Source organism: Phaethon aethereus (genome assembly GCF_964289735.1).
Source record: "Phaethon aethereus genome assembly, chromosome: 5".
NCBI classification, from domain to species: Eukaryota; Metazoa; Chordata; class Aves; order Phaethontiformes; family Phaethontidae; genus Phaethon; species Phaethon aethereus.
Genome location: NC_138579.1, coordinates 55980291 through 55997827, shown reverse-complemented (window position 1 = coordinate 55997827; position 17537 = coordinate 55980291). Strand labels below are relative to the sequence as shown.

Genomic DNA, 17537 nt, shown 5'->3' with positions numbered 1-17537 from the left:
GTATAAAATTCAGCGCTCAGACTTTTCCGAGACATCATTAAGACATGCAGCTAACTCCCGAAGACCTGAACTGGAAGAAAGAAAGAAAGCGGAACCCCAGTGGGTTTTGTCTGTGTTTGTTCATTTTCTTCACAAAAACAACTCAGAAGCAAACCTTTTCCTCTCACTAATCTTAGATGTCAGCTCCTTGCGTTATAAAACCACTTTTTTGAAAAGAGGTAAATAATTGAACCAGGGAGACAAATAAAAGGAGGAGTAGGAGCAATATTTCCCATTGCAAAACTTCTTTCCACAGCTATTGGAAATAATCTGGTTTATTTTACCAACCTTGTAATGTCAGGTTTACTTAGCACATGCCTTGTTGGCTCCGACTGACGGGCACACTAACTGCTTGACTGATGCACGTAGCCGTGGCTGAGGAGCAAATGCACAGCTGCTCGCTGCTTTCCTTTGCCTTCACATGAAAGATTTTTGAGAAATTGTATAATAGTACAGCAGATTGGTCCTTGCCCCAGGTATAGCAGGTTCTTCCTTTCTCACTGAGTTTGGCAGAGCACCTGAATTTCATCATCTAGAACAAAAAAATAAGTAAATAGCAAGCATTAAAAAGGAAAAAATGGACAACATTTTATTTTGAGGGGAAAATAAAGGATATGCTAAGGAACTGCTGTGATCAAGAGATTCTGCTCTAGAAACAAAAGCAAATTCTCAAGTGAAAAAGATGACGGAGATACTGCTGCTTTTATAACTCTCAATAACAGCCGAAATAATCCCAGGCTAGTGGGAAAGAACATGGATTTTCAAAACAAACAAAAACACAGGAACATATCCATACCTTTTCATACCAGTATCATGAATTATGAAGATGATTGAATTACAAATAAAGCCTATAAATTTTTTTTCCATTCAGCTTAGTTACAGCCAAAGGTAGTTGTAACAGGTCAATACTAACAACATATAATCTTACAGACAAAGGAATCACCATAGCAGTTATAAGAAAATACAAACTAAACATGTAATGACAGAAAATTAAGAAAGTAGAGTGACCTGAATATGGAGAAGCATCAAAAAGAACCTCCCAGCATATCAGGCTTCATTGTTTACCCTACCAGAAAGGACAGGTTCGTGACATGAATACTGGGCAAGCATTAGGATATGAAGAGCAGCTACAGCCTCCTTGCACCATCAAAGGAGCAGCTGAATTGATTTTTCTCCACATGCCAAATTTCTTTGGTTTTATGTTTCTTTGCCCCATCGGGAAAAAGTTACCATGTGGGACAAAGATGCCAAATGCACGTAAAATGTGAGTCAAAAGCATGTTAGAACCCTACCTTTGAATGAAATTATTATATGGATCTATTAAGTCTAATGTAAGGCCTTCCAGTCTGATTTGTACCTCTATTTTCTAGGTGTGCTCACGCCACAATTCACATCCAGCTCTGCCCAAGCACAACCACTGTTACTTTAGTTCAATGCTTCAGATACCTGCTTTTTGTTCAGAGCTCTGCACAAAGCATGGACAATATTCCTCTTTTTTCCCCAAAGGAGGATGTTATGGAGGTAATCAGATCTTTGGTCTGAAAGCAAGCTGCTTGCCTGCTTGTACAGGTAGATATCCATTCTGAAACAACTAGCCCAGAGAGACCTGGCTTGCCAGTCAGTGTCAAAGCATGGCTAGAAGAGGGAACCAAAACAAACAAAACAAACAAACAAAAAATCCAAAAGCCCATACACAACCAAAAAACCCGACACGACATTCAGGAAGCACAGGCTAAGGGGGATCCCTGCTGGCAAGACGATGAAATACATGTACACCAGCTCCAAACACATCATTCACCCGCTGCCACAGTTTCTTCCACACGTGAATGCCAAAACCATTGCACATTTACTTTGCCTTCAATCTGGCACCAGCTGCTTGCTCAGAAGCAGTGCCACCCATGCAGCACAGACTGCACAAAAGCAGCTGTTTGGTGGGGCTAAGGGGGAATTCAGTCTCCATTTCACCATGTTTATTAAGGATAAAAATTCCTGGCATACTCGAATTATCATTCTGCTGAAGCAAGAACGATGGACACGCTCCTACAGCTTCTTCTATTGCAGAAGAGGGGGAGGATGGGACCCAGCCGATTTCCCACTTATTGGCATCGGCCATTTTTTCTACCACATGACAGGCATTAGATATCATCCCACTTAGGCAATAATCCTGTCAGGGAAATTAAATATCTCACCTATTTGTTGTAATTGGAAATGTCACGTTTAACAATTCATCAGCCAATAGTGGATACTTGTGTATTGAAAAGGAGGAACAAAATAAAACAACAGATCTTGATTCAGCTTTTTTGTACATTTCATTAAAAAAACACTGCAAAACTTCAACAACTACAACAAATTTTGAGACAAAAAATGAGAAATAATTCTTAACAATGGTGGACTATCATAAAGATATTTATGATACACCTGGGAACAAACTAAACTCAGAAAAATGTCACCAAGTGGAGTAGAGAGACATTAACTTCCAGACCATAAAAATGGCTAAGCAAAGAAAACAAGAGAGAGTTAAAATGAATATCCAATGAAGGACAACATATTTTATAGGACATTTACATTATGAAGTGGTTCGATTTTCTTCTTACAAATTACATACTTGAGAGTAACAGACATTTCCAGTGGCTCAGAAAAAAATTTAACTGACATTTAGAATGAAGGAAAGCATACAGTATTTTCTTTAAAAAGATACTTTATTACAAATCTGTAGGTTTAAGAAAATATTGAAAAACTGTCAAAGTAGTATGAAAAATGCCGTCATCTTATTCACAGTTACCAATTTTCTCCAATAAACATAGCATACAAAAATTGATAGAAACCATTCTTTTTGGTGACATAAGTCAGACATTTGTAATTCTAAATCCCCTGCCGACAACTAAGATGCTGCTAGCAGCCCAAAGGAACAGTTAAACTGCACTGGTGTTGAAAACAGGAAGTTTGGATAAAAGGCTATATACATATACACATACTGTATTTTACCACATGTAAAGGTAACTCAGGGCAAACAAAACATGGCCCAGCACAATACTTGAAGTCTATAAAAACCTGGAGAGCCAGGGAATGTGTGTATATGGTATTAAGTTATTCTCTATGCTCTGGTTCTCTTTTTCTTTTACATCTCAAACCTAATAAAGATCAATTGTTTTCCATTCTCATTTATAGAAATGGTGAAACCTATGTGTTGCTATACTGTCATTTCAAAAACAGAAAATGTTAGCTGCACTGCATGCGGGCACGTGATCTAAAAACGTAATGCAGTTAAAACAATATAATTAAAAGTGGGGATTTTTAGAAGACTGTAGACTGAATTTACTGCAAGTGACTTAACACCTTAAGCTCCCCTGGAAAATGGAGGCTAACAAGGCATTTCTAATGTCATTCACAGATAATTCATAAGACACATGAATGAGGAAAGACCATCCGATACATGTTACATTCCTAAACTGAAGTATAGACTGCTTTAAAAAGGCAGAAAGTTTGCAACTATGCCATGGATTAAATCCAAACCTGCCCTACAACTCTTAACTCTGGATAACTGGCTGCAGCAGTTGGAAGCTGCAGCATAGACCATTGGCAACCATATCCTCAAATCCTTTAAACTACATAGGACCTAGATGCCACAACTCAGAGCAGCAGTGCAGAAGAAGCTTCAATGTAGAGAAGTGTGAAGATTTTAAAGGAGCAGGATGAAACATTTCTGTTACAATACCTGCTCAAGGTACTGATATGATCTAAAAGGGGGGGGGGGGCAGGGGAACAAACCCCAAACAACTCTGTGTAATTTAACTCTGTTTTTATCAGGTGCTTGAAGGTTCTTAGGCAGATGACATTTGAGATTTCCTACTGATCAATCTTCCTTCTGCCTACAGCAACTTGGAAGAAACCAGCATCATGTTAAAAAAGTACTTCAGTGCATTTTGTTCATTTCGCTGTTTCAACTTAAGTTGAAAAGCACAGAATCAAGAGTTATTCACAGAAAACTACACTGCACAAGAGCAATTAGAAATCAACAGTCTCTCATTACCAGAGCAAACAGGATGGAAGATGCAGAACTGAATTTACAGTAATTTCCTTCCCCATGCACACCAGATCAACCCTAGGTTAATCAGGGCTTCCTGGAATATTTCTTAAAAGCCACATGTTGGTAAGGAGATTGCCTCATTCTCCTGCATTTACTGAAAACTTGATTTCTGAAACACTGTAATGAAACAGTCAAAAATCTTCATTCCAAAGAAGGAAAATATTTCATGTACATTCTTAGGCGTGAACCTTCAGGCTTGGGAAACGTTTCTCTAGATTGTCAGCAAGTGTCTGATCAGCCTCACGCAGAACTTCCAGGAAACTCTCCACCTGGAAATAAATTGCACACACACACACACAAAAAGAAAAAAAAAAAACAACACCAAACTTGCATGGAACACAGAATTCTTATAGTTGGTATAGAGGGTCTTTCTACTTCTGTACCTTCCCACCAACAGCAGCCAGCAGCAGCCACTGCAAAGAATAATGGAAAATGCTCCACAGTAGATACCTTCCTCCTAAACCCCACAATTTCAGTTGGTCTAAATTTTGAAATATTATCACCTTCCCTAAACTCTTATTTTATTGTTTAAAAGTACACAAAGAAAAGCTCCCTATGAAAAACACTTAGAATAATTATTCTATTAAAATCTACATGACAAATTTTCAGATAGCATAAATTTGCAGACATCCATTCATTTCAGCACAGTTTAACCCTTATATCAGCTGATGATCTAGGCAAAGCTCTGGCTCACGTAAGCCAGAAGAGACAGAGAGGGTAAGACTGTCTAGAATGGCTTATTACCTGTGTCTGAGCAATTCTGTCCTACATCTGATTCTGAAAGATCTTGCCACCCAAGTATTATTTTTTCAGATATATTGAAGACCTTGTCATATACTCACCGATGTGAAATACAGAGGTAAGAGGTTCTGAAATGCACAGGAACATGTCTGTTCATTTAAATGTCCCTGGTGTAGTCCTTCTAATGTATTTTCCTGGAAAATAAAATGAGAAATACAACTAGCATGTTATGAACAGTTGTCAAAAGAACAAACTCAAAATTGTGCACACAGTGTCTACAGCATGCACTTTTGTTCTCAAAAATGGGTAAAACAACCAGAACATACAGTTCTCAGAGAATGCCTGACGTAGCTAATACAAAAAGATGTGAACCTCACACATCACAAGTCTCTTAATCTGAATGTTCCCATAATAAGAAAAGTCCAGTTGAGAAGGTGAGTTTATATATTGACATTTTTTCCTTTTCTTAAACAAATTTGTGTTCAAAAGAAATGGCAACGTACACGTAGAGAATTTATCATACAGAATCTTGGCCCTGAAGGCACACACCTCAGAAAACCTGTGTTCCTGCCATCTAACACACACGATGCTACTCACCTTCTGATTCTTTAATGAATTTCCAGTATGCAACTTCACTTGCACAGAAAAATGCCCACATTAATAGTAACGTCTTTTCTGTTACCTAGCCTGCAGAAATCCCTCTTAAAATTTTGTTTATTCTTACCTTGGTCAGTTCTTGAAGCATATTGGAAAGTAATTCACAGCAAATATCCTTCAAAATTTTTAAATGGAAATCTTCCTCGTTTATATCAGCCCTTCCAGTGTCTTCTTGTTCAGACTCCTTTGAGTTACCAACAGATCTCTTCCCACAGCCCTCCATGTATTGTAAGATACGAATCAAGCTCCCAATCAGAGGCATATCTAGTATAAAGTAACAAGAAAATGGAAGTTTAACACTGAAAATTTTTCCCCATCCTTTCAAGGCATTAGAATTTTGAAACACACTGCAAGATGTTATACGAAAGCTAGAGGAATGTACATTCTGACAGTGTTATGTTTTGTCACTCGAAGACTGTTTTACAGAAGCAAGTGGAAATATAGTAGAAAACCCAAACCATTTTTTCTGCAAGCTAACCCGCATCTGTAAAAAGCATATACCACTGGTAAGGACTATAAGAAGGAAAATACCTCTGGTAGTAACTCAGAGAGGCTCCTATGTTAAATTTGCTTCCAGATAATCCTATCTGATAAACCAAACTGACACGAAGCCTTTCTGCTGCAGATGACCCTGGCTCACATTCCCAAGACAGGCTTTTAATTCTAAGACAGGCTTTTAATTCTAAGGACTTGTCAATGGATCGAAAAGTAACACATGATAAAGATGGATTTAAGTAAGTGCAGAATCTCCCTCTACTGAAGAAAATACTTCTATCAAGACCTCATATTTTAGCAAAGATGAATTCTGCAATTTTCATTAATTTACCCAATGGAGAAGACTGAACAGAATCTGGAGATTCAATTACTGTAACTCTTCAGAGATATCCAGCAACTGAACTTTGAGCTAGCTGTGATTTTTAGTCACCAGTAAAGAGTCTTACTGTATTCAAACAAGCAACTGAATTCTGTGTTCTGAATTGATCTCTAGTGAACAGTAATAGATTAACCACCTTTCACCCCACATACATAAAACCAATTGTGAAAATAACTTAAGATCAACCCCCCCCACCCCCCCCCAAAAAAACCCACAGAAAAAAGCGCGACTTGCTTTTCCTCATCTTGGTGTATTCTTGTTCTGTCTGTGAAGCAAACATAGCAGACAGCACAGATAAAATAGAGGCCAATACAGTCTTCTGCTCCTGCACAATGATCGGTGGATCGTCTGGCTGGCAAAGTTCATGGCAAACGAGGTCATAAAGCAAACTCCAACTCTCCTTTCCTCCATCAGGAGCCTGCACTTGAGAAAGAAACAGAACCCACCAACCCAAAAAATTTAGTCTAGGCCCATGAATTATGTTTCTCCCCATTAAATATCTGATGATCTAGAAGTTACTGCCATTCTTGGTCCCATCATATGTAGCCATTCAAGTGTCTTACCAATAGCCTGAATACCCACATCCACCGTGGTCAGAAGCTGCAAAATATGCATATAAACATCAAGTCCTTCCGGATTATCTGATCTACAGAGAACAAACAAAAAACAAAGACAAGTTAAAGATCTGATTACTGAGTTTATATTACGTGTGTTTTGGACACACAGAAGACTATCAGCAATCACTGCCATTCTCTTTGCTAACAAATTAGTTGACTCATTTCAAATGGTAAGTACAGGAAAATGTATTCTAGTGATCTGTCAAACTATGCAGCTCCCACTGAAATCAAGACATTCAGACACAGGCCTTAGCAAGGTTATTAAGGAGTCTCCCCAGCCATGAAACTGAAGAAAACTCACATACCGGACTTGCTTGGCTGCTTCAAGTATACAAGGCACAATCTTAAAATCCGGAAGTTCTTCAGGGGAATCATCTACAGATGGTCCCACAGATCGACAAGTGCCATTTTTAATCCAGTTTAACATTAGCTCTTCGTCTAGATCAAAGAGTTTGTCCACCACTTCACCCACTTTTACCAGCAACTCAACTGCATAAGAGAGAGAACATATAAATTTCAGCAAGACTAAAAATGAAAAGCAAACATTAGCTCACAAAATTCTAATATATAAAAGTATTCAGTGCTGAAATATATTAGTTTTGTACACAACCTACTAAGGGTTGCTGTGTTTAATTCCTTTTTGTGGCACAGATCAGGTTAAGAGCTTGATAAACAGGGACTGTTGGAAAGCCCACTGACACCTTTCTACCTTATCATGCCATTTATGAAGCAGAAACTTTACTCCGCAAAGAGACTTCACATTTCTGAAAAGTCGTAATTTCTGCTTCTGAAGTAAAACTTTCCAAGATTTGTCCCTACATATGCATTTTTCTTCTGCTAACCTTACACCTGCCAACCTGCATTTTACTTAAGTAGATCTGCAATTTCAATTGGATGGAGCAGGATTTCTGAGCATTGCCATTAAAAAAGACAACCACCAACCAAATTGAAAAAGCTAATTTATTAGGATTCCTAGATAAGTGATAACTGCTGTTACAAATAAGGTGGATGTAAAACATAAATGCTATTCAAACATTTCCATTATTAGGTGCTTAGTGCAGTTTTTGCCAAACTAGTGCTGAGAGAGACTTGTGTACCACTGACTGAATACCCAAACCTGTGCAGTATTCAGCTGCCATTCAGAGTAACTGAATCGTTCTTCCAGTTAGTATGTGAAAATGGAAAATACATATCTGATTTGAAAAAAAATTGAAATTAGGTCTTGTTTCAAGGATCAAAAATTACATATATATCTCACTGAAAAAGGACTATGTCTTTTCCTTTACCGCACCAAATAACAATTTTTTCTATTACACTTGTTTTGATTTCCCCACAGAGCTTTCTTCTTCCTCTGGGTGTTTTTCTGGTTGGTTTTATATATATTTATAAACCTGCAAAGGCAGGACAAATTTATTTTGATATTCTTTATATTCATGAAGTTTACCCTATTTTAAAGAAATTCTGTACTCCCAACTGAAAATATTTGTCTTTGAAATTGCATACTTCAGGTTTTTTTTTTTTTCCGCAAATACCCAGTAAATCCCAGCTTGTTTTCGCAACTTACCATTTGTAGAGCTGGACATGATAAAGCAAACACAGTCATACACAGAAGGGTTTTCTCGGATTCTTTCAACCCAGACATTGGCCACCTCAGGCTGGGAGAGGCAAGTTAACAACAACCTAGACAAGAATTGCCCATTTAACAAATTAGAAGCCAATGCATTTATTTTAGCTGTACAAGTGTAAATCCAAATTAATGAGAGTGATGCAACAGAAAGAGGAATCTAGCTCACAGCAAATCAATTCCAGAACAATGTGGAAATGATAAAAGGATAGGATGAGAGGCTAATAAAATAGCGAGCCCACTTGTCAATTTTCTTCCCAGGCCTCAGAACATAGCAGAACTACACAAATGATGCATTAATTTCTGAGATGTCCTACCTGCTTGTTTCCAGAAGAGTTGGGGAGTCTGAATCACACAAACGTTGCAGTAACACTTGGCTTTAGGGAGAAAATGCAAGATAAAAGTTAATAAAATCTATCTTCGTTTTTAAAAAAGTTATCAAAAGGTTAATTTCATAGCTGCAGCCATGTTCTGAGACTAAAATCAGCTTTTCCTGATGGTGCATGCCTCTCCAGTGTTTCAAGATTGTCAAACTTAGAACTAAAAGATTCAAGAACTTGACTGGTGATTAAAAACAAACAAAAAAAAATAGTGGTCTCTATCTTTTTTTTCCTTCACTGCACACTTCCTACAACTACGGTCAGCCAAAAAGGTGTAAATGAAGATGAGGTGTGGCAGGCAAATTTAGATCCTTCTATAACATATATTTCATGATTGCAAGTCCAGAAAAGCAGTACTCATGTATGTATAAAGCACATACACACTTACCCAAGATTCTCATCTTTACTAATGGACATGCATATGTCTTGGAAACAGGCCATATTTCCTAATATTCCCACACAGATTTCCTGAAAAGTCAAAACACAGTATAATGAGGCAACTGCAACATAGTTCACAAATTTATTTCCACAGCCGTAAGATAAAAGTAAGAAAGGTTCAAAGACATTTTCCAGTTTGGTTTCCAAGTTCTTATGATGCACCATTTCAAGATAGAGATACAGATTTTTCTACAGGACACTATTAGACTAGCCTAAAATATACTCATGACAGGTACTATATCAGATATTTACATGTTGAAGTGTTCTATAAAAGCAAATATACCTTGAAATCAACTTTGCTTGCATATTCTACGTATACTGTTTTGAAGCTAATCTGGCATCCTTATTATTAAAGCAATAAAGAGTCCCAGTAACAAAAATATCACCACATAAGTACAACCCTCACGGATATTCACTTCCTCCAAAAAGAAAGGAGTCTTAATACAAGCTTTCAGCATTTTCTGATTGCAGAAATCTAAAAAAAAAAAAAAAACCACCTAACCCAAAACTAAAAGCAGTGCATCCCATCATCCCATTGGGATATTCATGCCTAGACAATCATTAAAAGGATGCACACTTCTATAAATGGGACCGCTGAGAGCTCTGCGGGTGACTGGTGTTAACACTGAATGTCCTGAGAATCACTCATTTTCAGCAATTTAAAGTTGGAAATCAACTGTCGCCACTCAAGGTTATCTTCTTAATAATTAACACGCTATCACCTCTGCTAAATTACAGCAGACGCTATTTCAAGAAAGTAGCTGTGACGGCAAATTTGCTCTCACTTCAAGTTTTGGTTATACTTTCAAAAGACAAAGTACTGAACTTTCAAAGCCTTATGTGTCTCTACTCATGTCCTGAAGTAAAACATCTGGTAACTTCAGCGAAAGGGGAGTTATATCAACAATGAATATCTTTGAAAATCCCATCTTGAATCTTATAGTGCATTGTGTAATACAAGCTGCAAAACAATGACATCAAAATAAAGGGAGAAGGGAAAAAAAAAGCATTAAGTATTGGTGTCTAACAGTTCCTAAGCAGTAAGATTACTTTTTGTATAGGGTTTGCATGGCAAGGTTTTGGCAGTTGGGAGGGCTGCAGGGGTGGCTTCTGTGAGAAGATGCCAGAAGTGTCCCCCATGTCCAACAGAGCCAATGCCAGCCAGATCCAAGACGGACCCGTCACTGGCCAAGGCCGAGCCCATTAGCAACAGTGGTAGCACCTCTGGGTCATAGTTAAGGGGGGAAAAAAGGGCACAGAAATTGCAGCCAGAGGGAGGAATGAGAATGTGTGAGAGAAACAACTCTGCAGGCACTAAAGTCAGTGAAGAAGGAGGGGGAGGAGTGCTCCAGGCACCGGATTAGAAATTCCCCTGCAGCCCATGGAGCTCCACAGCAGAGCAGATATCCACCTGCAGCCTGTGAAGGACGCCACCCCAGAGCAGGTGGATGCCCAAAGGAGGCTGTGACCCCATGGGAAACCCGCACTGGAGCAAGCTCCTGGCAGGACCTGTGGCCTCGTGGAGAGAGGAGCCCAGGCTGGAGCAGGTTTGTTGAAGAACTGCAGCCTGTGGGAAGGTCTCATGTCGGAGAAGTTTGAAGAACTGTCTCCCGTGGGAGGGACCCCACCCTGGAGCAGGGGAAGAGTGTAAGGAGTCCTCCCTCAAAGGAGGAAGGAGTGGCAGAGACAACGTGTGATGAACTGACCACAACCCCCATTCCCCATCCCCCTGCACCGCTGCAGGGGAGGAGGTAGAGAAAACTGAGAGTGAAGTTGAACCCAGGAAGAAGGGACGGATGAAGGGAAGGTGGTTTAAGACTAATTTATTTCTCACTACCCTCCTCTGATTTGATTGATAATAAATTAAACTAATTTCCCCAAGTTGAGTCTATTTTGCCTGTGACAGTAACTGCTGAGTAATCTCCCTGTCCTCATCTTGACCCACAAGCCTTTTGTCATAATTTTCTCCCCCTGTTCTGCTGAGGAGTGGAGTGATAGAGCAGCTTGGTGTGCACCTGGCATCTAGCCAGGGTCAACCCACCACGCTTTTGTAGGTCTGACAAAACCGATCCATAACCGTTTCTGTTCAGTAATCATGAAACAAGTCATGAGAAAAAAAGGCCAGTCTTTAGTGGTTTTTGTAACAAGCTTTATAACTAGGTTTGACGAGCTTAGTCCTTCATCAGTAATAACATATATCAGCTTCAGCATCACTGAAATACTTATTGATTAGACTGTATTAAAAACACTGCGAAAAAGCATGTGAAAATTTGATTTTGTGTTTTCTTCTTGTTCCCCTAATGTATTCAAACATGCAATGGGAGGGGGAAAGAGATATGTTGCAAATGCATGTACAGAGCTATTTACTATTGCTATTAATATGGGACAACTTTTTGACAGCCCATACTTACAGTAAGGCGAGGGCATTTTGACTTGGCAAAAACTCCCATGAATATATCAGAAGCATTGAATTCCTGAAGAAATAAAGCAACATCCTGTGGAGAAAGTGAACGGAGAAGTAAATGGACATTTATAACTTCCAAACACAAAATCAAACCTTTTCTCACAGCATGACTGGATCAGAGAGATGTCAAACTCGCTACAAGAGATCAGTTATTTCCCAACAGTTAATACCAATAATCCTTGCTTTTCAATGAGAGAAGATCAGCAAGCCCCTATAGTGACTCAGAACGTCAGTGATTCACTATACAATGAGCCAAAAAGTCACATTTAGTTTCTTTTGCTCTCTGTCAGGGGGTCAGAGAAGCTAAGTCAGAATTCCGCAAATACCATGTTTTCAGACATCACCCAGACATACAAAAAGAAACAAGGGAAGGGATTATCATTAGCACTTGATCAGACTGTACAAAAGAGGAAATCTCGCCTTCATTTGGGAGCTAAGGACACATCTTCCATGTTTATTTAAAATATCTCAACAAAGAGCCAGGGAATAAAATAATTTAAAAAATATATGTATCTCTTACTTAACAATTTGTTCCAGCATTTGAGAACGTTGAGAAAAACACCAAAAAGTTACATTACATTGCCATTGTGAGTCTGTAGCTAAACTTTAAAAGGTTGTTTATCCATCAGACAAAATTATGCCTACCAGCAGGATGCACTACAATTGCTAGAGTAAAATATGTCTATTTAGAGACTGCATCAGTATTATCTCCATAATCAACTGCTCAAGATACAGACTATGCACATGAGTTAATTTCAGCTACAGCGAGGGTGCTGTCTTCTAGTAACCCTGAGCTTTGGTTCAACTCCTGCACATAATACAGAAAACCAACAGGTGGGAATGCAGCCCCATTTATGCCAGCAGATCCTAAGCAACAGCACCACACGATCTGTAGGACACCTGGCGGGAAGGTCAGGAAGACCACGACGTTTCTTTTACATTCACACACATTTCTGCTTAACATCCTCAAACAGCAGCAGGGGGCCCCAGCAGCTACGACACAACAGAAGGCCTGCTTTTGCAAACTAGTGCTGGGCTTAAGAGTGCACACAACATACTTGCTCATCTTGAAAAGCAGCCTTCATGATGGGCCTGCTTGATGCCAATCCACCACACCCGCCCTGCCTAATGACTCACAGCACACTGTCCGCCAAACAGAGAATAATCAATACCATCAAAATCAGAAAGCTGACCAACCCCGTATAATTCTGTGCCTTCTCCTACTTCCAGAAGGATTCTGACACAGAAGCCGCCTGTAGCTGTGAACCACCCTCAAAGTTTAACTCCCGCACATCACTCCTACCTCATCCATCGACATGTCCCACACTTTGCAAATGTCATTCTCCATCTCTTCATCCAGCTCCGTCTGGATTTCTTCGGGGCTCACGGTGGTTTCCGTCTTCTCGGGGCTAATGACCTGACAGAACATGGAAGCGGGGGGTAGCACACGCGGGGGGTACGGCGGTACGCGAGCTACGACCGAGAAACGCCATGAAACACTAACAACGACCTATCACTTCAGTCAGTTTAAAAAACAGCCACACCACTAGGAAACCGGTGTGTCGTGTGTCCCCCGCGCCCCCGGTAATGGTCGCACCGCACCCGCCAGACGCTGACCGTCATCGGGCCCGCCGGCCTCTCCCCTCACGGCGCCATTGCCCCGCCCCCAGGCCCCAGGCCCGCACCTCGATGAGGCGGGTGAGGATGCTGAACAGCCAGTGTTTGCTGTACACCGTGTTCCCCACCGCATCACCCTCCTCCTCCGTCTCGCTGGAGGGCGGCGAGGGGTTACGGTCCATGGCGGCCCTGCAGCCCCGCCACAACCCCGGCGGCGCCAACGGGGCGGTGGCCAGAGCGGCGGCCAGGCGACGCCCCACAGCGCCCCCTGCTGGGGCGGGGTGCCGGGAGGCCACCGCCCAACAGCCGCCGTAGGCCGACGCCAGCGAACGGCGGTAGCGGGGGTCCTGTGACCCCGGCCCTCGACCGCCGCCGCCCGCTCCGCGGAAAGCAGCCCCCGGGCTCCCAGGGCAGCCGATGAAGACACCCCCCACCGCCCCTTGGCAGCGCCGGTGGCCTCTGTAATGCCCTGACATCGCCCTGCAGAGGGAGTGCCCGCCCACCGGAGCATCCTTCTTCCCTCGAAGCCAGCGCTGACTCGAAGTCCCCGCCCCAGAAGCACAGCCAGCAGCGAGGAGGGGCAGTTTTCAGGAGAATTTCTTTATTCGGCTGCACAGAAAAGGTGTAACAGGGGAGCAGAGATGGCCTCCAGGGGGGCAGCGTTAGTACTTGTCGGGAAGGCCCGCAGGTCTGTAGCGGTTGGGATCCCCGCCGTTTCTGCCCCACGCATTCGCCTCTTGGTCAGCTCGGGTGTCTTCTGCACCTCTGCCACTCGTGTCGCTTTGCCATTTTTCCCGGGCATCACTAGCAGGAAGAAAAAGGGCCACCTGAACCAACCAGCATGTAACTCCACTTTGTGTTGCTTCCCTCACTCATGTAAAACTAGCTTTTCCACAGGACTTCTCAAAGTGAGATGCAAGCACATACTCTGTCCTTGTCTGGGAACCACAGTGGAATCCATAACTGTTATGTCAGGTGACAAGCCAGCAAGGAAAGAGAGTTCCTTATTACCAGAAATGCAGAGGCAAGGAATCTGCCTTCTCTGGAGGACAAGAAGAAAGACTCATGCTTATGTGGGAGGAGAGGCACCATTCCTATAGAGACAGGCTGCTCAGACATTAACTGCTTCCCCTGCCCTCCAGTGTCCTTCTAGGTCAAAAGCTGAATAAAAGTCAAAAAGGACTTCACTCTAACTGGAATGCCTGGATCCCAAGTAACTCACTGTTAACAAGCCAAATATGCTCCATTACCTGATCACTTTGGCTGCCCAAGCACCGCCAGGTCCTCTTTGGGCAGCATCATAATTCCCACGAGCATGGAAATATTTGTCGGCACCTTTATAATTTGCCTCACGCATGTCCCAGTATGCTCTGAACATATCCCATGCCCCTGAAGAAAACAGAGATTATGTTGACTTTAAAGCATCATCCTGGAGACAATTAAATACCATTTCAGCCAGGAGCTGAAAGGTCCAAGGACCAGTAACAGAGAGAGGCACTTCTCCACATCGGTCTTTGCATGGGGGTGTACCCATGGAAAGGGCCTGCGGGGGTTGATGAAGGCCCTCTTCCAGCAGCAGAAACCAGCAGGGTCTCTCATGTGGAGCTGCAGACCTTCCAGCTCCAAGGACTGCATCCATTGACTGCTGGTAACCTGCGCTCAGGGAAGGGACTCCTAAGAGAAAAGTCTGTGGTAACAGCATCTTACCTCCCATTGCATCCCAGGCAAATCGTCCTGGCGACAGGTCAGCACTTGCACATAGTATAAAGGAGAGCAACACAACGCAGACACACAGCCTCATGGTTCCCGGCCCAAGCCTGACACGGAGCTGTGAGACAATTGGAGAGATGAACAGTTCTGGAGCACCTCTTGAGAGACTGCTGACATCCATTACACCCATAGCTGTGCCTGGGCAGCTGCTCCAGCGTTGATGGCTAGCCCAGGAATCTGCTTCTCCCCTGACAAGGACTTATGCCCTCTGTGCGACCACAAGCTCAGCTAAGGACTCCGCAACAGAGGCAGATGGACATGAGAAACTTGCATTTTAGCATTCCCTGGTGCTCCTATCACAAGTACAGAGAAGCCCCACATGCTAAAGCATTAGTCCTGTTCCCAAATATCAGCTAAAAACACTGCATATAGCTCACAAATTCAGAATATCACTCACCACTGCAGAAAGGCAAAGCCAAAGAAGATGGAGCTTGTCTTGTGTGCCCTCAGACCCAGAGAAGGTATTTATAAGCAATTCAAACCCCTCCAAAGAGGAAATTGGAAAGGAATCCAATTCCCATGGCTGGGAATTCCCCACCACCACTCCACTTCCAACACAGATATCATTACGGTAAGCCTGTCCTTGTCCTTCCTGAAAGTTCATAGCTCTTGTTACACAATTTTGCAGAAACTATGTGGTGCTTCTTCAGCTGTCCAAGGGACTATTTGCTCCTCAAGCAGGCTAAGAAACTGCCTTGAAGATTGAAGTGTTCCATGTGCTTGAAATGTTACAGTTGTCTTAAGGGTGACACTTATGTCTGGCTCTTGTGCTGGACAGAGCTTGGAGGAGAAGGTGCCTGATCATCTGCACTGTATGTTGAAGCACAAGGTTGGGTCTGTGTCTGTGTACAAGGAAGAGTCAGCTGTGCTACCAGAATGGCTGCAGGAATGTGCAGTGCTAACTGACATTCCCATGTGTGCTGGGATGACAAGATGGATCCCAGAGTTGATGGAGTAGAAAGCATTGTGTTGCTCTTAACTCCACTGCAAAGCAAACTGCAAACACCTATGTCCCTGCTGGTAATGCTTGAAGAGACTGCGTGCACACACACCGCCAGTAAGGAAGGTCTGAATGGTTCATCCTGCCTTTGCTTGCTCTCACAGATCCTTCTCAAGGGACTTCCAGCCATCCTGCTACAACAGTGGCTCAGTGGGGATCAAGTGACCTAAACTAAGGAGAGTTTTTGAGGCAGCGGTAAACATTTTACCTAAGGGGAAGTTCAGATCCATACAGCCACAACTCTGCTGGATTTTAAGATCGACATATTAAATGTCAGGTCCTATTGGCATGGTTCACAGTTTGAGTATCCACTGTGCTCTCTCGGCTTAGGAGCCTGCTTGCTGCTTGCAAGGGAACTTGGTTAACAACTGATAAAACTGTTTTCCCTGCAGAAAAGGTTGAAGTAACTACAGTTGCACTGTAGAATGAGTGTGCAGAATGTCTCCCTGTTAAGCGGTCTTATACATGCCTTAACAAGTCTAAGCGAGCTTTTTTTAATTCTCTGCAGAAGAGTTATGTGTAGTTGCCCCATTCACAACTGTCACTTTAAACAATTAGCCGCTGGAGCTGAAGGGCAGAGGCACGAGGTAAAAGAGGTGCAATAACAAACTGAGCTAATAAAGTGCCAGCAGATAACTTCCTTGGCATCACTGGACTTCAAACAAGAATTTAGCTTAAAGGAAGAAGAGACATTTTCCACAGACAGGCCTGGAGTGGCAGGACAGATATTCTCTAGTACACTGTATTTCTGAATGGAATAATCTGAGACAAGAATCCAAAACCTAACCCAATGGACAAGGAAACCTTGCAAAAAGCAGGGGGCCAGACACATAATTTTGTCCCCTGCCACCCATGAACTCGATGCTTAACAGTGTTACAGCTCAGTTATTGTAGACACTGGAGTGCTGTGTTTTGCTGCAACTGTGTTCATGTCCTAGTGATGACTTAACACCCCTACAGTACACATCAACTCAAGTGCCTTCTCTGCTGGCTGCAGGTAGCCCTGTCTGTCACCTTTTTGGTTTTGATTTAAAAAAAAAAAAAAAAGGAAAATTATTCCTGTAAGTTGGGGTACAGGCTCACTAATGCACATGCCATGTTGCCCACGGACCTAGAAGAGAGCATTGCCTTCAAAACTGACTTAAGGAACTTTTCCTTACAAGAGCTCAGACATTTTTGGACCATAGAGGATACTTCAGAGTCTTCCGATGTGGTGTGATGTAATTCAT

The 17537-nt window shown here is 42.2% G+C and overlaps 2 protein-coding genes across 2 annotated transcripts; both read right to left on the bottom strand.

Annotated features, from left to right (window-relative positions):
* Positions 1-3869: 3869 nt before the first annotated feature.
* On the bottom strand, positions 3870-13720 carry SAAL1 (serum amyloid A like 1; the record flags this gene model as incomplete). Its single annotated transcript, XM_082000293.1, has 12 exons — positions 3870-4395; positions 4969-5061; positions 5592-5788; positions 6594-6821; positions 6962-7044; positions 7321-7504; positions 8580-8695; positions 8957-9016; positions 9408-9487; positions 11869-11952; positions 13225-13338; positions 13607-13720. The coding sequence occupies 12 exons, from the start codon at positions 13718-13720 to the stop codon at positions 4303-4305; spliced, it is 1446 nt and encodes a 481-aa protein (XP_081856419.1). The 3' UTR covers positions 3870-4302.
* Positions 13721-14200: 480 nt separating this feature from the next.
* Positions 14201-15339, bottom strand: LOC309405207 (serum amyloid A protein-like; the record flags this gene model as incomplete). Its single annotated transcript, XM_081999921.1, has 3 exons — positions 14201-14342; positions 14789-14927; positions 15246-15339. The coding sequence occupies 3 exons, from the start codon at positions 15337-15339 to the stop codon at positions 14201-14203; spliced, it is 375 nt and encodes a 124-aa protein (XP_081856047.1).
* Positions 15340-17537: the final 2198 nt, after the last annotated feature.